This window comes from Mobula birostris, chromosome 23 (genome assembly GCF_030028105.1).
Source record: "Mobula birostris isolate sMobBir1 chromosome 23, sMobBir1.hap1, whole genome shotgun sequence".
Taxonomy (NCBI): domain Eukaryota; kingdom Metazoa; phylum Chordata; class Chondrichthyes; order Myliobatiformes; family Myliobatidae; genus Mobula; species Mobula birostris.
In genome coordinates, this window is record NC_092392.1 from 47,449,878 (window position 1) to 47,471,829 (window position 21,952).

At 40.9% G+C, this 21,952-nt stretch overlaps 1 protein-coding gene across 2 annotated transcripts in view; it reads left to right on the plus strand.

The window, feature by feature from the left end:
- The first annotated feature begins 1,017 nt into the window (after window positions 1-1,017).
- The window catches only part of bpgm (2,3-bisphosphoglycerate mutase), a 35,389-nt gene continuing 14,454 nt past the window's right edge, over window positions 1,018-21,952 (plus strand). For both annotated transcript variants that reach the window (XM_072241874.1, XM_072241875.1), the window contains exons 1-2: window positions 1,018-1,100; window positions 4,969-5,610. In XM_072241874.1, coding sequence (XP_072097975.1) covers window positions 5,013-5,610 — 598 coding nt within the window. In that variant the 5' untranslated portion in view covers window positions 1,018-1,100; window positions 4,969-5,012. The remainder of the gene's footprint in view (window positions 1,101-4,968; window positions 5,611-21,952) is intronic.

Here is a 21,952-nt window from a genome sequence, read left to right on the forward strand (position 1 = left end):
CCGTTATAAGACTATAAAATGATTCCCATATCATGAGGTGGACTTTTGACCTCAATCTACCTTATTATGTTTCTACACCTTACTGTTTACCTGCATAGCACTTTCCCTGTAGCTGCTGCACTTTATTCAGTATTGTATTGTTTTACCTTGTCCTACTTCAATGCACTGTGTAAAGATTTGATCTCTATGCACAGCATGCAAAAGAAGCTTTTCACTGTACCTGCAGGCATGTGACAATGATAAACCAATTTTACTTCCATACTGGCACCAAATGAAACGTGCTTTCCATTTATATGTCGGCTGTAAAGTGTCCAATACAAAGTTACTGCAAGAGAATGTGGACTTGCAGTGAGTTTTCATTGTCAGTCCTGCTCAAATATTATCCAAATGAAGCATTCCTGGGACCTCCTTGCACTTGCCCAGGTTTTTAAATGTGCCACATGAAGAGAACTACTGGGGAATGTAGATGGTGCATGCAGATTGATGGGTCCAGATCTCTGGTAACTGTGACATTTGCCTGATGCACTTATTACCAAGTTAAAATGTCAGAAACAAAGCAAGTAAATGTTTTAAATTACAATATATACTTATATTTGTTTTATATACATTTTGTTCTATGTATATAATAATTGTATATAAATAATTATCTGTAATATTTCATCAATCATGCACACTCGCACTTATTTCTTCACAAGCTCTTGCCATTTTAGAAACAGAAAATGTTGAAAACAAGTTCAAGATATGAACTATCATACGAAGGTTCTCTCCACAGTGCTGCCTTTTTTGCTGAGAATTTCCAGTACTTTTCCTACTTTTATTTTACATTTCCAGCATTTGCAGTTTTATCCTGTACAGTCCACCCACCATTTATTTCAAATGAAGCCACCTTTATTAGTTGGCAAACGACGAGACGTGACGTGCATCCTGATTGGTTCGCTTGGAGAATATTGAGCAGAGAGCTCTGATTGGCTGCGCTGGTTGCTGGGATACGGAAACTGGAGTAGAAGAAGTGGCAGAAGCAGCGGCGACTGCGCGTGCGTAGTACAGTGTCGATCGGGTGGCCAGACAGTGGACAGGTTCTTGTAAACAGGGACGTGCATGTAAGTCTGCGGTTTATAGGTGGGAGGAGGAAAGGGGTATGGGAAGAGAAAATAAATCGGGAAATGAGGGTGGGAAGGAGGTATGGCAATAAGGGGAAGGGGTAGGGTGGGATGGGCGTGAGGGTAGCGCTTGTGGGGTAGAAGTGAAAACTGGGAAATATGTTCCATGTATGCATTCCATGTTATAAACTTATATAATTTCCAAAAAATGTTTCCGATTTTCTCAATGTCTGTTTAAGTTTTGAGAAAAGGACAGTTATTTTTAATGTTGAAATATTTTTTTAAAATTGAAAAGCAAAATACTAATGCTGGAACTCTGAAATAAAACAAAATAAAAATGCTTGAAATACCCATTGTCAGGTAGTGATATGTGGAGAGAAAAACTACTTAATCTCAGTTCTATATCCTTTCATCAAGCTGAGGAAATTTAGAAAGTGAGTGTGTTTTACCTTGTAGGGGGAAGGAAGGGTGAAGAGAACAACCGGAAATATTGATGATAGGATAGGGTCTAGTAAGCTGATGTGTTGATACAGTTTATCCATCTTGCAGTTCTGCCATTGCTTTTATTCTTTCATATATTAACGTTTGCTTTCTATTTGCATGATCGCCTTATAAATTTCAGTTAAGAACATTGCATTCTCCCTGTTTCTATATTGTTACTGTAAACTCCCTATTACTATATTGTCATAATAAATATAATTTATTTGTGAGCTAGTCCTCATTGGAGGAGCAGAGGTGGAGAGGGTTGACAACTTTAAATTCTTTGGTGCTATCATTTTGGAGGGCCTGTATTGGGCCTAGCATGTAAATGCAATGTTGAAGAAAGCATAGCAGTGTTTCCACTTCCTTAAGAGTCTGTGAAGATTTGGTATGCCTTCTGAAACTTTGATAAACTTCTATATATGTGTGGTGGAGAGTATATTGACTGGCTGTATCACATCTTGGTATCGAAACATTTCAATGCTGGGGCCTTGAATGGAAATCTTATAAAAAAGTGGTGGATATGGCCCAGTCCATCATAGGTTCTCCCCATCACTGAGCACATCTATACAAAATGTTGTTTCAAGAAAGCAGCACTTGTTAGCAGGTATCCCCTGCCACCCAGGTCATGCTTTCTTCTTGCTCCTACCATCAGGGAGAAGGTATAGGAGCCTCAGGACTTTCACAACTAGGTTTAGGAAAAGTTACTACCCCTCAACCATTAGGCTTTTGAGCCAAAGAGGATAACTTCACTTTCCCCATCATTAAAATGTTCCTGCAACCAATGGACTCAGTTTTAATGATTCTTTGTTTCATGTTATCTATATTTATTGCTTATTCGTTATTATTTCTTTCTTTCTTTCTTATTTTTGAGCTCTGGTTGAATGCCCAAGTTGATGTGGTGTTTCATTGATTCTGTTATGGCTATTATTCTATTATGGATTATTGAGTATGTACACAAGAAAATGAATCTTAGAGCTGTGTATGGTGACATATGTGTATTTTGATAATAAATTTTGTCATGTTTTGTTTCTTGCTCTTCATCCCTTTGACTGACCTTCACACCCATCCTTCTCCCTGGCAACTTATTTTTGTCTGTTATTCTTAGTGCTTAATTCTGTAGAACTCAAGTTGTGACCTAGTGCATTATTAGTGCATTTCTATTTCTTTATTAACATTGTTCCTTCTGCATATGTGTCAATAAAATCAAAGGTACTAATTTTCCTTGTAATAATGGGATTTACTCTAAAGCAGTTCTTATTTTTTTGTCCCGGTATTCATAATGGGACAAAATGAATAACTCCTCTAGAAGTGGTAATTTTGCAATTTGTTGTTAATTGTAATTATTGCTTGTAAAGGTCATGACTGATCGTTTCCCACTGCTATTTTCCTGTATTAACTCCATATACCTTCATTATCTCCACTCTTTTAAAAATAAATCTATCAATCAACTTGTAAATTGAAGAGGTTACCATTTTCTATCTGTTGGCTCAGTGCCATTTAACTTTGTTTTATCAGTTTGAGTTTTATTCTATAATAATGAGGGGGTTATCTTGTCATGGTTGTAGAGAATGCTGATTTGTTTTGAAAGACAAAACCTCAAATGTAACATTTTTGCATTTTCAAATGGTGTATTTAAATTAAACAGCTGACTGGGAATGCTAATAATGCTAATGCTTCAGCTAGTAATCTCAGTTTAAATTTAGTAAATTTTGTTTTTTTTTATGTTTTGGGGATGAGCATAATTTGGGGAGGTCTACCATAATCAATAGCATGATGGCTAGTGTCACAGAATTATATTTTTCAGCCAGTATCCCAGTTTTCCCTTGCAATGCCTGGGTGGCATCAGTCTCAGCAAGACAGCCCCACCAGATATGGTGACATAATAGTTTACTGTCTGGACTTTTTTTTAATCCATGTGATTTAGTCAAATATCAATAAGGAAACTGAATTGGTGGTCCTTAATATTGGACATTATTTGGACGAAGTACTGAGTTGCAAGGGGCATCAGATGTTCTGTGTCTATTACTTGTCCAGCTCTTAATATGATTACACTGCCAGGTCTGAAGGTCACATTGGTGTACAGACACTTCATCCTGGTGTGTGCTATATGAGGGGTGATTCATAAGTTCGTGGCCCAAGATAGAAGGAGTCAATTTTAGAAAACCTAGAACATTTATTTTTCATACATTTGCACACTTAGTCCAGTGGTCGTGGAGCATTCGGATCCCTTCTTTGTAGAAGTCAGCATCTTGGACCTCCAGAAGTGGAGATGAGGAAACACTTCAAACTTTCTGCATTTTCACTCAGAGTTGAACTGCACATGCATAAGATGAGAGCTGTATAACTCATCTCCTTCTACATTAGGCCACAAACTTATCAATCACCCCTGCTATGGACCACTTCTACAAAGAAGGGATCTGTATGGTCCACGACCGCTGGACTTTAAGTGTGTACGTGTAGGAGGGGACTGTTGAAAAATAAATGTGCTAGGTTTTCTAAAATTGACTCCTTCTACCTCAGGCCACAAAGTTATCAATGACTCCTCACATACCTCTTGAGGATTTCCAAGTCCCTTTGAGTGAATCTGGGACCTCCTGTCCCTTACTCTCTTCTGCCGTGGTCCTGTGTGTTTTGCCGCTATGAGGCAAGTGTGTGTTTAAAGGCTGAGATCCTCGTATTGATGCGCAGTTAACTAGAGCAGGTGGGTCAAGAAGGAAATGGTGCAGGTCACATTTTAGTATCCTATTTCCAATACCTTTTCGGCCAAGTTAGCAGTAGTGAGCAATTTGCTGGAGGAATTTGATGGGTTGAGCAACATCTGATGCAAGGTTATGACCTGAAACATTGACAATTCATTTCTCTACCTCACCCTCTACAGATGCTGCTTGATCTATTGAGTTCTCCCAACAGATCGTTGTCCCAGATTTCAGAACTTGCAGCCTTTGTGTCTTTGCATTTTTTTTTCCTCTGTTCAATTTCCTGGCAATTACTTTGTAACATAACTTTGTGGAAAAGTTTGTGGGGGGACCAAATTGGAGAAGTGCAATTGGAGAAGTGCATTGTGGGATGAGTGTATGAGTTTTAATTCACTAAGCTACTAGGGCACTAGATATCTGTACCAGAATGAATTTTGATCTTTTTTAACTAGATTTAAAATAGCAAACTATTTAAATATAGTATAGTGACTTAAGGTATTTGCTGATGCAAAAATAGCTATCTCATATTCTCCCCATAAGGAAGGCTCTCTGTGTCTTAAACTTGCTGGGATTTTAATACATTAAGATGTGTATCCAACCTATAATGATTACAGTTCTGTGCAAGATTAAAATCCAAGATATTTAAGTGTTGCAGTATCTCTAACAGTTTTATTGTCCCTATTTTGCAGAGATCTTTGAATTTGTGCACTGAATTTGAGACCTTTGGATCAACATGACATTCAAGCTTGTATTGTTAAGGCATGGTGAAAGTGCCTGGAATAAAGAAAACCGGTTTTGCAGTTGGGTTGATCAGAAATTGACGGAAAATGGCATAAAAGAAGCCCAAACATGTGGAAAAGTTCTGAAAGAAGCAGGATTTAAATTTGATCTTGTACTTACATCCATTTTGAGCAGATCTATTCAAACTGCATGGCATGTGTTGCATGAAATGGAGCAAGAATGGGTACAGATAGAAAGTTCGTGGCGTCTCAATGAGCGTCATTATGGTGCATTGATAGGTCTTAACCGGGCAGAGTTAGCCGCGATTCATGGAGAAGAAAAAGTTAGACTTTGGAGAAGAAGTTACGATGTCACCCCTCCTCCTATTGATGAATCACATCCTTCCTACCATGAAATTTACAATGACCGAAGATACAATTTTTGTGATGTTCCGAAAGACAAGCTACCGAAAACTGAGAGTTTGAAAGAGGTTCTTGATAGATTGCTACCGTATTGGAATGAAGTGATTGCTCCAGAAGTAAAAAAGGGGAAATGCATCCTAATATCTGCTCATGGAAACAGTGCCAGGGCTCTGCTCAAACACCTGGAAGGTAAAATTGCAATTTTTAAAATGTATTTTTATTTGTGCATCACAATATCTGTTGTGCTTTGGCATGGAATGTTGGAATGAAGTAGGCTCATTGATTGCTTTCTTACAACTGGCGAGCTCCTACCTTGAAAAGAATAGGCTGCACCACTTTTCCATTGGCCTCCGTGATCAAGTGGGCCACATGGGTAAGAGAAACAAGCAAGGTAATGTGTTCTGGGAATTTTACCGCGACAGTCAAAAAAATGCTGTACAAAAATTTAGTTTCAAAACAATTGCTGAGATCAAATGTGTTGGAGTTAATTGTATTATTGGGTATACAGGAGTGTGGAGCGAATCCTCAAGAGATTGCTGAAAATTTAGCTGTATTTCTAACTTCTCTGATGCTATGGAGAATTCCAGTTATCATGAAGAAACTGGAGAGTGTGAGTAAACAGAAATAAAATGCTAAAATTCTAAAGATTAGTTTGAATGATTTGATTTCCTTGCCTTTTTACTTTTTATCTCTAGGTTGAGTGCTTGCACTTGTTCAAAATTGATTGTTCTAGAATTTTATCTACTTGTTTTCCTCTTGAGTGCCAGCCTGTTCCTTGGTAATTGTTCATTGAATGAGCTTGCTATTTGAAGCAAAGGACGAACAAAGGGAAAAATCCCTGCTGTATGAAGTGACACAGAAGTATATTTCTTCTTTTCCTTTTTAAATCTTTTTATTGAATAAGTATACAAAAAGGTAAGCCAAACAACAGGAATTCCGCAGATGCTGGAAATTCAAGCAACACACATCAAAGTTGCTGGTGAACGCAGCAGGCCAGGCAGCATCTGTAGGAAGAGGTGCAGTTGACGTTTCAGGCCGAGACCCTTCGTCAGGACTAACTGAAGGAAGAGTGAGTAAGGGATTTGAAAGTGGCAGGGGGAGGGGGAGATCCAAAATGATAGGAGAAGACAGGAGGGGGAGGGATGGAGCCAAGAGCTGGACAGGTGATAGGCAAAAGGGGATACGAGAGGATCATGGGACAGGAGGTCTGGGAAGAAAGATGGGGGGGGGGGACCCAGAGGATGGGCAAGAAGTATATTCAGAGGGACAGAGGGAGAAAAAAGAGAGTGAGAGAAAGAATGTGTGCATAAAAATAAGTAACAGATGGGGTACGAGGGGGAGGTGGGGCCTTAGCGGAAGTTAGAGAAGTCGATGTTCATGCCATCAGGTTGGCGGCTACCCAGGCGGAATATAAGGTGTTGTTCCTCCAACCTGAGTGGCTTCACCTTTACAGTAGAGGAGGCCGTGGATAGACATGTCAGAATGGGAATGGGATGTGGATTAAAATGTGTGGCCACTGGGAGATCCTGCTTTCTCTGGCGGACAGAGCGTAGATGCCCGAAGGTGTGGAAGGGTCTGGGATAGGGACACCAAGTACCTCCTCATGGCGGAGAGAGTCGCCTTCAGAGCTTGACGGGAGAAGCAGCGAGAGGCAGAGTCAATAAAATGTGAGTACCTGGGATCCTCAGAAGGTCCAAATAAGTTGGCGACGGAGGCACGTTCCAAGAAAGGATATATGGCTGTGATAGCGAGTCTGAGTCAAAGTGTGGTCGAAAAGTTGAAGAGCCGAAGAAATTACAGATGGGGAGCAGTGAGAGATGGTTTCACTGAGCTCCCGTCGAAGAGAGGATCTAAACTTCTTCGGTGTAGGCATCATCGGAAGAGGCTTCGCAGTAGTGAATTTAAATGCAAACAACAGGAATTCTGCAGATGCTGGAAATTCAAGCAACACACATCAAAGTTGCTGGTGAACGCAGCAGGCCAGGCATCTACGCTCTGTCCGCCAGAGAAAGCAGGATCTCCCAGTGGCCACACATTTTAATTCCACATCCCATTCCCATTCTGACATGTCTATCCACGGCCTCCTCTACTGTAAAGATGAAGCTAATACACTGTTAGAATATAATAAAATTACAGGAGATATTAATACAGAAAAAAAAAGATACAAACAATGTAATTTAAACATAACATACTAAGGTAACATAATAGCATACTAATTTTTAAATATATCAATAGAGAAAAGGGAAAAAAAAACCCCAAAAAAACCCACCGTGCAACTAAACTAAAAGCAAAGCAATGGGCTAACTTGGAACCAAGTAGAGTTAAAGAACTTAAAATCACGTCCTCAAACCCGACCTCCATTAAAAACAGTAAAAAAAACCAAGAAGGGTATATAAATATGGAGCAAAAAAGAGAAGAAAAAAAATTACATTAAATGAAAATATTGAATAAAAGATCTCCAGGTCTGTTCAATTTAAGTGAGGAATCATAAAGATTGCTTCTAATTTTCTTCAAATTCAAGCATAATATCGTCTGAGAAAACCAAAAAAAGGTAGTTGGAGCATTAAGCTCTTTCCAATGTTGTAAGATACATCTTTTCGCCATTAAAGTAAGAAATTCAATCATTCTACGGGCTGAAGGAGAAAGATTACTGGAAATTTTAGGTAGTCCAAAGATAGCAGTAATAGGGTGAGGAAAGATATCTATATTCAATACCTTTGAGATAATATTAAAAAATGTCTCTCCAAAAAGTTTCCAGAGTAGGACAAGACCAAAACATATGAGTTAAAGAGGCTATCTGCCCCGGAAATCTATCACAAAAAGGATTAATATGAGAATAAAAGTGAGCTAATTTATCTTTGGACATATGTGCTCTATGAACAACTTTAAATTGAATTAGGGAATGTTTAGCACAGATAGAGGAAGTATTGACTAATTGTAAAATCTGCCCCCAGTCATCCACGGAAATGATAGAACCCAATTCCTGTTCCCAATCTGCCCTAATCTTATCAAATGGAGCTTTCCTAAGTTTCATAATAATATTATAAATCATAGCTGATGCACCTTTCTGACGTGGATTAAGGTTAATTGTAGTATCTAAAATATATGTAGGAGGAAGCATTGGAAAGGAAGAAAGTATAGTACTTAGGAAATTTCTAACTTGTAGATATCTAAAAAAATGTATTCTTGATAAATTATATTTATTAGATAATTGTTCAAAAGACATAAGGGAACCATCTAAAAATAAATCCAAAAACCGTGAAATACCCTTAGTCTTCCAAATTTGAAAAGCACGATCCGTAAAAGAGGGAGGAAAAAAATATGTTACCTAAAATAGGCCAAATTGGTTAAGATCAAAAAATTTTCTGAATTGAAACCAAATACATAGGGTATATTTAACTATCGGGTTAGAGACCTGTTTGAGGCATTTCAAATCAAAAGGAAGAGAGGAACCTAAAATAGAGCCAAGTGTATAGCCCTGAACAGATTGTAATTCCAATGCTACCCATTTAGGAATGGATAGTATATCCTGGTCAAGTAACCAAAATTTCATATGTCGAATATTAATTACCCAATAGTAGAATCTAAAGTTAGGTAATGCTAAACCTCCATCTCTCTTAGCTTTCTGTAAATGTATTTTACCCAGTCTCGGGTTTTTATTTTGCCAAATAAATGAAGAAATTTTTGAGTCAAATATTTCTGAAGTTCTAAACTTTAATTTTCCTTATTTTCTACTAGCTTGTAGTATTGCAAACAAAATATTTAATGTACCATTTGGACAACTCTTTTAAATTCCTTGATAAATAGATGAGAAGAAATTCATAGTTACAGCACAGAAACTGGCCCTTTGACCAACTCACCCAACTTGTCTACACTGGCCAGATTATGACTGAGCAAGGTCCATTTGCCCACTTAATTTTTAACTTTTCCTATCTATGTAATTTTAAATGTCATAACTGTACTCGTGTCTACAACTGGCGATCCTCTGTGTGGGTGGGGAGGGGGGTGGGAGAGGAGGAAGGGAGGATGCCCCTTGGGCATCTCAAGTCTTCCTCCTCTCTTGCAACCTAGTTTTAGGCTGCCCTATGCCAGGGAAAACACTTTGCACATCCAACTTGCCTATGCCTTTCATGGTATACTGCTTTTAAAGAAAAACCCAGGGCCTGGAATGAGCCAGGGGAAAAATTATTTATTTAGTTATATAGTGCAGAGTTGGCCCTTCCAGCTCTTCGAGCCACACTGCACAACCCCTGACAAAACAGATTAACCCTAACCTAATCATGGGACAATATACTATAACCAGTTAACCTACCCAGTGCCTCTTTGTACTGTGGGAGAAAACAGGAGCACCCAGGGAAAATTCACGCATTCCAGGGGAGATCGTACAGACTTCTTACAGAACAGTGCTGGAATTGAACTCTGGACACCCCATGCTAACTGCTGTGCTGCAGTGGCACCCAGCCTGTCCTTGTAATCAAAGCCTTTCAGTTGTAACGTGGTCAAAACTTTTCTTGCATTCTGTGGTTTAATGATATTCTCCTTCCTGTAGTACTGCCTCAAATGTAGCCTTAACAACATCTAGTACAGCTGTAACATCATGCCCAATTCTTGTACTCTATTGTGACTGAAGTCAAACTGCCTTCATCATGTCTACCTCTCACTATTTTTAAGGAGCTGTGGAGTTGCACTCCTTGGTAACTCTCGTACAACAATCCCCAGGATATTTATCTGCCCTGGTTTATCTTAAGACACACTATTTTCTGAATTAAGCTCAATCTGTTGTTCCTCTCCCTACTCACCAAGTGTAATTAAGATCCCATTGTAATTTTGGATAATGTCCTTCACTGTCCTCTACACTACCAATTTTAGTGTCATTTGCTAACCATGTCACCTATATTCTCTTCCAAGCTGTTAATATAAATGATGAACATCAGCAGGCCCAGCTCAGCACCAATCTCTACAGCACATTTCTGATCACAAGACTCTAGTCTGAGAAACAGCCTCCCACCTTGGATCTCCATATTCTACAGTTAAGCCAATTTTATACCCTCCTGGCTCATTTGCCCTGGATACCAAGCAATCTAAATTTCTGGAATAGTCTACCAGATTGTTCCTTGCTAAAGTAGATTAGTCCAGAAATTTAGATTGTTTGGTATCCAGGGCTTTCTGGTCACCTCTTCAAAAACAAAATCGAACAAATGCGTGAGACATTATTTCCCATGCACAAAGCCATGCTAGTTGTCGCTATTGAGCCTCACCTTTCCATTGCAGGTGGATCCTGTCTTTCAGGATCCTTTCCAATAACTTGCCCACCACTGAAGCTAGACCCACCAATCTGTAGTTCCCAGGCTTTTCCTTGCAGTCTTCCATTAAGGCACAACATTAGTCACCTTTTGGTATTCTGACATCTCATCTGTCATTATCAATAATATAAATAGTCGTAGGAGGAGCCCTGCAAGTTCTTCCTTGGCTTCTCATAGTGTCCTAGGATACACTTGGTCAGGCCCTGGAGATTATCTGCGTTTTGGAACCTCCAGCACCACCTTTTCTGTAACATGGACTCTCTTCAAGACCCCACTATTAATTTCTCTGGGTTCCCTAGCATCTGTGGCAATAATGTAATAAGTGGATGCTATGGTTTTTCAGCTGGCCATTAAATAAGTACATCAAAGTAAACTTCTGAAACGGATCAAAGTATGTGGAATTTGGGCAAGTGATGGAATAGATGGAAAGCAAGCTTAAAAGTACAGTACTCTAAGTTTTAGGGATCTATAGTTACTCAGACCAATGAAATGTAGGGGTTCTGGAAGATACATGGATCAAAATTTGTAATTGTCCATTTTGTAGTGTTTGCATCCATTTCCAGGTGGAAGACCAGCCATGTGAGAAATTGGTATGGGTGCTTCCTGTAGCAATGAATTCTGACACAGATTTTATTTCCCTGTTTTCTGCATGTGGTAATATCAGGAAACATGAGTGGCTTGTCTTAACTAATAACAACTTAGGAGGTACAGAAGCCTGAAGGCACACACTCAGTGATTCAGGGACAGCTTCTTCCCCTCTGCCATCCGATTCCTAAATGGACGTTGAACCTGTGAACACTACCTCACTGCTTTTTTGCACTATTTATTTTAACTTAACTAGTTAATACATATTATTACTGTAATTCAGTTTTTCTCTCTATACTTAACATGTATTTCATTGTACCACTGCTGTCAAGTCAACAAGTTTCGCGACATATGCTGATGATATTAAACCGGATTCTGCTTCTGACTTAGGTGGAGACTTTATGAGCTATCTAGTTTAATCAAAAGGAAGAGTGAGGCCCTCCCTTGGTCAGGGTCGACCATGGACGTGGCATCTCAGCTGTTTACGTGATACGTAAGCCGGGGCAGTATGATATGGAGACCAAGCGGCTTCCCGTCCATGCAGCTGATAAATCCAGAGGAATGGCAGAGACTGGTGCAGTTTGCCACCAGTGTTATCACTGGAGTTGCCATTTAGCGTTGAACTCAACGTAGAACGACTTGGGGATTCCAGCTTCAAATGTCTTCTGGGCCAACTGCCAAAGCCCCCTCCATGAGTGGGTATAGCTGTAAGGTAAAGGATGTTTGAGAGCAGAGTCTTCCTTCTCCTAGTTGAGCTGTCAGCTGTAGCTGATGAGCCCCGTCTGCCCAAAGTGAATGGTTTTAAGGCCCTTGCCTTTTCTCCTGTCAGTAGAAACGTGAAGACCAGGAGCTGGACTTGGTTGTCGGAGGCTATATGAGATGCGTGACATTTTGAGCATTTAATAGGTAGTGGGAGCTTATCCCCACTGTCACCCCCCCCCCCCAACTGTAGCAACCTTAACGAACCAAAAGGAAGAGTGGAGCAGACCTAAAATCGTCATTCAAAAAAATATTGCCATCCATGCATGGAGCATTACTTTGCCACCTTGACCTTATTATCTGATTTATTTTCTCTCCTTATAAAGGTCCCCTGTTAGGTGTTTTTATTTCATTTTCTACTACTGGCCTAATCAACCACCACTATGATGTACCCTTATCCCTAAGTCATAAATTTGGTGTCTTGTTCTGTACCTCAGACAGTCTGTCTATTTCATTTCCTTCCCATATGAACTTTTCTGCCTAGAAACTGCTTCGTGTTGCTTTTGATTTCAATGAAAACTAAAATATGGCAGTTTTGGGTGAGCTGTGAATTACACAAGGTTGATAAATTTTCTTCCAGGACCTCTGAATCAAATGTTACATGCTCCCTGAATGTGCACAGTGATGTGGATTAGCAGCCACACAGGCCTGAGCATCATCTTCTCAAGTTTTCAGCTATAGGTATGATGCGGAGATCTTTGCAAAAATACTTACACAATGTTTGATCTATTTTTCCTGTCTACAGCCACATCATTCCCAACTTTCAAAATTTTTCTAATTTTTCTCTAAGCGTTTGGTTCAAACCTTAAGATCAAGTTTTCTAAATTTGCTGCTTTTTATTTGACCCCCTTGTTCTCTCACTGCCCTTGCCCCTTACTATTTCACTTGACCTTTCCATTCTGGTTGTAATCATTACAGATGGGGCACTTTAAATTCTTTTTTGCCTTGCTCTTCATCCACATTTTCTTCTTTGTGCTCTGCTTTCATTTCCCATTTAAGGAATAAAGTTCACTTGAATTCCTGTTACATATTCAAATTTCCAGCTTCTAGTATTTAGTCTACTGTCCATGACAGCTCAGCAGCTACTGATTTGATAATTCACACCCTTCATGGCACTTTTGATTAGTCTTAATTTACTGAGATCCTTAACCCTTTTCTGATCCTGATCCCCTAAAATCTAAACCTTTAAACTCAGATTTTAGACTAGAATGTCTTTAGCAGAAAATTGCTTGCATTAGATGTTTTGGCTGGACTTGTTTGCTTCTGGTATCCATCACCAAAAATGATTATTGCTAAATATCAAAAATGTAGTGTGGGATGTTCTGAAAGTCATTGACCTGAAGTGTTTTTCTCCTCAGTTGGTATTGTCTGACCTAGTGAATACAATCTAATATCTCAGCAGGCCAGGCAGCATATAGGAAAAGACAGTCGATGTTTTGGGCTGAAATATTGCCTTGTACTCTTCTCCAAGATGCTGCCTGGCTTGCTGAGTTCCTCCAGCATTTTGTGTGTGTGCGTTACTCGGATTTCCAGCATCTGCAGTTCTTCTCTTGTTTACAGTCTAGTATCTTCTGTTTTTAATGGAATGATAATCCCAGACTTTTATCATAGTCTGTAACCTTAAATTATCCGTGTCCGTAGGAGGAGTTTGTTAGATTTTTCTTGGCTTTAGTATCGGGATTTTCCATTCATCTACGTCTTCCACTTCCCTCCCTTCTCTTTACTCAGCAGGATGAAGCTTCCAGATATTGGAGTTAAAAGATGGAAGAGAGGCCACAGGAAAAGAAGTCCTGATGCAGGGTTTCAACCAGCTATATTGGACCCTGGTCAGACCCCATTTGGAGTACTGTGCTCAGTTCTGGTCGCCTCACTACAGGAACGATATAGAAGCCATAGAAAGGGTGCAGAGGAGATTTACAAGGATGTTGCCTAGATTGGGAGCATGCATTATGAAAACAGGTTGAGTGAACTCAGTTTTCCCTCCTTGGAGTGGAGGATGAGAGGTGACCTGATAGAGGTGTGTAAGATGATGAGGCATTGATCGTGTGAACAGTCGGAGGCTTTTTCCCAGAGCTGAAATGGTTGCCACAAGAGGACACAGGTTTAAGGTGCTGGAGAGTAGGTACAGAGGAGATGTCAGGGATAAGTTTTTTACTCAGAGTGGTGAGTGTGTGGAATGGGCTGCCGGTAATGGTGGTGGAGCCGGATACGATAGGGTCTTTTGAGAGACTTTTGGATAGGTACATGAAGCTTAGAAAAACAGAGGGCTATGGGTAAGCCTAGTAGTTAAGGTAGGGACATATTCAGCACAGCTTTGTGGGCCGAAGAGCCTGTATTGTGCTATAGGTTTTCTATGTTTCTAAAATGTCTAATATTCCTCTGACTCCAGAGATGCTGCCGGACTTGCTGAGTTCCTCTGGCAGTTTGTTGCCTTTTTTGATTCAGGGTCCAGCATCTGTAGTTTCTTGGGCATCCCCGAGTATTTATTTCTACCCAGTCCCTAAAAAGATATTTTTCCTTATTCTATCTAACTTTTGCATGTAGCTCACCTCTTCACTTAATCCTGCTCTGTTCTGTTTGCTCTAGAGAAGTTAAATTACTGCTTGTCTTCAGCCTTTTTCTTATCTAAAATTTCAGAAATGCAGTGCTACTGCTAAATCTATGCCAAGTTTTCTTAAATTCTGTTTCAAAGTCTCCAATCTGGTTTTTGGCCCTGCTATAGTACAAAAATTCCAAATAATATTCTTTGTAACATCAATTATTTAAAAAAATTATCCTCATAATTCTTGAACAACTTGCCACCTTCATAGTTTGTCACCTCATATTTCCTCAAGTCTTCTCTATATTCATCTGGATGGTTTTTTTTTTCCTGGTTCTGCTTTTGTCTAGACTTGGTCACGGAGTCACCCATAATGGTTTCTCTGTGCATGTTAATCCAGGATCAGTTCTTGACACTCTTATCAACCTTCTACTTTTCGATACACTTTCAGTTATATCATCAACAATTACTTTCCAAATGCCTGACCTCCCCTCCACCTTTTCTCTTTTACTATTCTCCATTCTGCCTATTGTAACCCTTTCTCTCTTCCTCATCACTTCCTTCTACTACCCTCCTCGCCTTTCTCCTGCGGTCTGCTCTTCTGTCCTCAGACTCCTTTAGCCTATTGCCTTTTTCGGCTATTGCCTCTCAACTTCTCACTTCATCCCACCCTCCTGTATCTGCCCACCTTCCCACCTCACCTGGTTTCACCTATCACCTGCTAGCTTATACACCAACCCCTCCCTTATTCTGGCTTCTTCCCCTTTCTTTCCAGTTCTGGTGAATGTTCTTAGCCTGAGGCATTGCCTGTTTATCCCTCTCTATAGATGATGCCTGACCTGCTGAGTTCTTTCAGCAGTTTATGTATTATACTCAATCTCCAACATCAGCAGAATCTCTAGTGTTAATGATATCACCATATTTTCTTCATGATTGTCACATAGCTATTCTAAGTCTCTTCCACTGCATTAATCAGTGTCCTCATAATCTTTAAAAAAAAACGCACCATCCTTATCTGACAATCCATGTCGGGGAACACAAAGTTTCTTCAACTATGCATTATATGGAGAAAATGTCATCTGTTCAAGAAACTGTTCCATGGCTACTTATCTTTTTTTTTCTGGGGAATTATCTCTGATACCAAGCTAGATAACAAAGTTATGAACTTTTATGATACTTTTTTTGTCCATGTTTGTCCCTTCACTAAAACTCCACGTTTCCATCACTTGGCTCCACTGCGGCGCCTCTGCTTGTACTGATGAGCCCCCTTATTTCAAAGGTTCACTTATTATCAAAGTATGCAACTTGAGATTTTTCTACTCCAGGTAACCATGAAACCAAGAGGGAAAAGAAAAAGGCAGCATGATCATCAACCCCAAAAACCGCCCTCCTCGCACAAAAAGACTCCCTCGTCCAAGTCCACATCAGAAACACAGAAAACCTGGGGAACACTCTCTGGGCCCAGCGGTAGACCTTTCCCTCTGTAGCAGAGCCATCAAAAGACAGGCAGCTGGCGCTCACCCTCTGCACTCGCCTCGATGCTTTAATCGGTGAGCAATGGAAGCTTTAATCAGTGAAATGGAGTCGAACAATGGCTTGCACCCGGTTCCCACAGGCTTCACTCCTTGGGTCTTGCATGTTGTCTGTCTCCCTCAGAGACTGCAGTAGCACCCAAACGATCTCCAAACTTCTGCATTCGTCACAATGTTTCAATCTCCTTTGTTGCATTAATTGGCGAGGAGTGAAAGATTTAATCGGTGAAGTGGAGTTGATCATTGGGTCACAGCCTGCCTGCCATGAGATTCCCACATTCTGCCTCTGCCTCCCAGAGCTCTCTTGAAGGCTGCAGAGTGCTGAAACATGTAAACTATCTCCAAACAGCAATTCACAGGCTCCAACAGTTCTAGAATCACACCCAAGACAGAAAACAAACGTAAAAGACAAGAGAGTGAAATATGATTTCATGATCTGTCCAGGAAATGTCGACTGAAAAAGCATTATATGCAGGTGCTATTTTGACCAGAAAGGTAGACAGAGTCTACCTTTAGAGTTGGCTGTTCTATTGCTGATCAGCCTCAGATCTATCACCCTATAAACATTTGCTCAAGGTTGTTCTGCATGTATCTTGTGCCAATTTATCTTCACACTTTGTACTTGCGTGTACGTAATTACATTTAATAGTTTAGGATCTTCTCCAACCCCAAACATCCCAAGTTGATCACTGCACTGCGTCCAAACCTTCATCTGGTAGATTTGTGTTCGTCTAATTCTGGTCTTTGCTTTTCCAGGTTTTAATTGCTTTGCCATTGATACCATTGATCTGTTTGCCAGAGAAAGCAGGATCTCCCAGTGGCCACACGTTTTAATTCCACGTCCCATTCCCATTCTGATATGTCTATCCATGGCCGCCTCTACTATCAAGATGAAGCCACACTCAGGTTGGAGGAACAACACCTTATATTCCGTCTGGGTAGCCTCCAACCTGATGGCATGAACATTGACTTCTCTAACTTCCGCTAAGGCCCCACCTCCCCTTCATACCCCATCTGTTATTTATTTAATATTGTTTTTTTTTCTTTTTTTCCCCTCTGTCCCTCTCACTATACTCCTTGCTCATCCTCTGGGCTCTCCCCCCCCCCCCCCCGCCCTTCTTTCTCCCTAGGCCTTCTGTCCCATGAACCTCTCATATCCCTTTTGCCAATCAACTGTCCAGCTCTTGGCTCCATCCCTCCCCCTCCTGGATTCATTTCGGATCTGCCCCTCCCCCTCTCACTTTCAAATTTCTTACTAGCTCTTCTTTCAGTTGGTCCTGACGAAGGGTCTCGGCCCGAAATGTCGACTGTACCTCTTCCTAGAGATGCTGCCTGCCTGCTGTGTTCACCAGCAATTTTTATGTGTGTTGCTTGAAATTCCAGCATCTGCAGATTTCCTTGTGTTTACCATTGATCTTTGATGTTTTAGATCAAAGCTCTTAAAACTCCTTCAGGCAATCTGTCTCTTTTGTAATACACAAGATGGCTTCTGCAGATTTTCTAGTGTTTGAGATTTTTCTCCTTTTGTGATGGTTCTTAAAACTTGCCGCATTGACTTGATCATCTTTCCTGATAATCTTGTAGTGCAGTTTGTTAAATATTGTAAAACTGAATGCCTTGATGTTTGATCATACTAAAGATGTCACATAAAGTTCTGGTAGTGCTGGTGGCTGGAGGGTAGTAATGGATATTGCAAATATCATTTTAAGTTATTGCTTGACACTGGTATCTATATTGACCATCATGGCTTTATGAATAAAGGGACTGTGGAATTAGTTTGAATAGTTGAGTGTTCTATAGTTAGGAGATATGAAGGCATTAAACTCTCAATTTACACCTGTGTACTAACATTCACCCTTTTCAACCAAAGTCAGATCTGTTGGATGTTTTTTCTGCTGCTGGGTCAGGAACACTTAATCAATTTCCATTGATATGGAGGTTAGCTGAATCAATGTAGACCATAATTGAACAAAAAAATTCTGTATAAGTTTGTATTTCACAATTTCATTGTTTTTGGTTTATGTCAGTAGTTTCCTGTAACCCTATGGTATTAATCTGGAGTGCAAAACAGATTGCTGAAGTGTTTATTTTAACATTTGGATATTCCATACAGCTGATTAAAGTGAAATGAACTTTGACATTTAGAGATGGCCGTGCATCCAAAACTATGCTTGCTTAACCTTTTATTAATAGATCAGTGTAAGAGTGCAGTTAACTGCTATGAGAAAAAGGCCGATAAATCTAAGATTAGATTAGGCTGAGAACTGCTTTTGCTTTTTTTCGAATAAAGCAAAACTTTATTATAAGCTGTTGTGAGAAATGACACATTAGCATTTTAAACAAAAACTTTGACTGTCAATGGTACCACATTGATTAAAATGATTTTGTTGCAGTCTGATGGGATAAGGTTATTTAAAGCTGCTCTTTAATGATTCCCTTTTTGGGCATTTTGAGCTTCAGGATCAATGTCCATCATATCTGCATAGTGTTTAAAGGACATGGATTCGTAGAGTACTACAGCACAAATGGGTCCTTCAGCCTGTCTAGTCCATGCCAACTTGTTTTTCTACCTGCACCTACATCATGGCCCTCCCTATCACACTCATCCATGAACCTCTCCAAACTTCTCTTAAATGCTGTAACTGAAACCACATCTTATCACTCCTGCTGGCATCTCTTATCTGCAGCTGCACCATCCACTGAATAAAGAAGTTCCACCTCAGATTCTCCTTGTACTTAAACATAGTACTGCATGAAATTTAGAATTAAGCTGTGTGATTATCTCTGTTTGAGAATGATTTAAATTCTTCCTTTGGAGTGGCTGATTTGGACACAGTTGCCATAAGACCTTAAGATGTAGGAGCACAATTAGGCTATTTGGCCCATCACATCATGGCTGATCCATTTCCTTGGATCCCATTCTCCTGTCTTCCCATAACTGTCACACCCTGACTAATGAAGAATCTATCAGATGCCACCTTAAATACACCTAAAGACTTGGACTCCACAGCCACCTGTGGCAAATAATTCCACAGAATCACAACTTCATTGAGGAGAAATTCCTCCTCATCTCCTACATGGACATTCCCTCTATTCTGAGGATGTGCCCCCTGGTCCTAGATTCCCCTGCTATAGGAAACATCAGATCTACATGCATTCTATGTAGGCATTTCAATATTCATAGGTTTCAGTGAGATTACCCCACACCATTTTTAATTCCAGTGAATACAGGCCCAGAGCCATCAAACGCTCCTCGTGATAAAGCTTTTCATTCCCGGAATCACTTTCATGAGCTTCCTTTGAACCCTGTCCAATGTCAGCACATCCTTTCTCAGATGGGCCAAAAACTGCTCACAGAACTCCAAGTGAGGCCTCACCAGTGCCTTATAAAGCCTCAGTATTGCATACTTGTGTATATATTGCCAGTCCTCTTGAAATAAATGCTAACATTGCATTTGCCTTCACCTTCCTCACCACTGACTCATACCTGCAAATTAACCTTATTTAGTCCTCCAGGAGGGGTCCCAAGTCCCTTTGCACCATTTTTTAAATTTTCTCTCCATTTAGAAAATAGTCTGCACTGTTATTCCTTCTACCAAGGTACTTGACCATGCACTTCCTGACACTACCACTTCTTCGCCCATTCTCTGAATCTGTCCAAGTTCTTCAGACTTCCTGCTTCCTCAACACTACCTGTCCATCTGCCTGTCTTCATATTTTCTGTATACTTGGTCACAAAGCCATCCATTCATCATCCAAATCATTGACATACAATGTAAAAAGAAATGGTCCCAACACCAACCTCTGGAAAAGGCTCCCTTTATCCCCAGTCTTTGCCTCCTGCCAAACAGGCAATGCTCTATCCATGCTAGATTCTTTCCTATAATACCATGGGTTCTTGTCTTGCTAAGCAGCTTCATGTGTGCACCTTGTCAAATCTGCTTCTGAAAATCCAAGTAAATATCCACTGACTTTCCTTTGTCTATCCTGCTTGTTATTTCCTCAAAGAATTCCAACAATTTGTCAAGCAAGATTTTTCCTTAAGGAAATCATGCTGACTTCAGCCTGTTTTATTATGTGCCACAATGTAATCTGAAACCTCATCCTTAATCAACTCCAACATCTTCCCAATCATTGAGGTCAGAATAACTGGCTTATAATGGCCTATCTTCTGCCTCTCTCCCTTGCAGAGTGGAGTGACATTTGCAATTTTCCAGTCCAGATTCTTGAAAGATTATTGTCTTCACAATATCTTCAACCACCTCTTTAAAAACCCTGGGATGTACAACATCTGGTCCAGGTGACTTGTCTACCTTGTGACCTTTCAGCTTCCCAAGCACCACCTCCCTAGTAATAGCAACTGTGCTCACTTCTGCCCCCTTGTCACTCTTGAGCTTCTGACATACTGTTAATGTCTTCCACAGTGAAGACTGATGCACCCTATTTATTAAGTTTATCCGCCATTTGTTTGTCCCCCATTGCTACCTCTACACTGGTCTGATATCTACTGTTGCTTCCCTTTACTTAAACACAAAATAATCTGCAGATGCTGGGGTCAAAGCAACACTCACAACACGCTGGAGGAACTCAGCAGGTCGGGCAGCATCCGTGGAAACAATGAGTCGACGTTTCGGGCCGGAACCCTTCGTCAGGACTGTAGGGGGAAGGGGCAGAGGCCCTATAAAGAAGGTGGGGGGAGGGTGGGAAGGAGAAGGCTGGTAGGTTCCAGGTGAAAAACCAGTAAGGGGAAAGATAAAGTGGTGGGGGAGGGGAAGCAGGGAGGTGATGGGCAGGAAAGGTGAAGAAAGAATAGGGGAAAACACGATGGGTAGTTGAAGGAGGTGGGACCATGAGGGAGGTGGTAGGCAGCTGGGGGAGGGGGCAGAGTGACATAGGGATAGGGGAAGGGAGGGGGAGGAAATTACTGGAAGTTGGAGAATTCTATGTTCATACCAAGGGGCTGGAGACTACCCAGACGGTATATGAGGTATTGCTCCTCCAACCTGAGTTTAGCCTCATTATGGCAGTAGAGGAGGCCATGTATGGACATATCTGAATGGGAGTGGGAAGCAGAGTTGAAGTGGGTGGCTACTGGGAGATCCTGTCTGTTTTGGCGGACAGAGCATAGGTGATCGACAAAGCGGTCCCCCAATCTGCGTCGGGTTTCACCGATGTAGAGGGGGCCGCACCGGGAACACCAGATGCAATAGATGACCCCAGCCGACTCTCAAGTGAAGTGTTGCCTCACTTGGAAGTACTGTTTGGGGCCCTGACTGGTGGCAAGAGAGGAGGTGTAGGGACAGGTGTAGCACTTGTGCTTACAGGGATAAGTGCCAGGTCCCCTATCCCTATGTCACTCTGCCTCCTCCCCCAGCTGCTTACCACCTCCATCATGGTCCCGCCTCCTCCTCCTACCCATTGTGTTTTCCCCTATTCTTTCTTCACCTTTCCTGCCCATCACCTCCCTGCTTCCCCTCCCCCACCACTTTATCTTTCCCCTTACTGGTTCTTCAGCTGGAACCTACCAGCCTTCGCCTTCCCACCCTCCCCCCACCTTCTTTATAGGGCCTCTGCCCCTTTCCTCTACAGTCCTGACGAAGGGTTCCGGCCCAAAACGTCGACTCATCGTTTTCACGGATGCTGCCCAATCTGCTGAGTTCCTCCAGCGTGTTGTGAGTGTTGCTTCCCTTTACTTTTCATATATCTGAAGAAACTTTTGGCATCCTCTTTGATATTATTGGCTAGCTTACCTTCGCATTTCATCTTTTCCCTTGTGACTTTTTAGTTGCCTTCTGTTGATTGTTAAAAGGTTT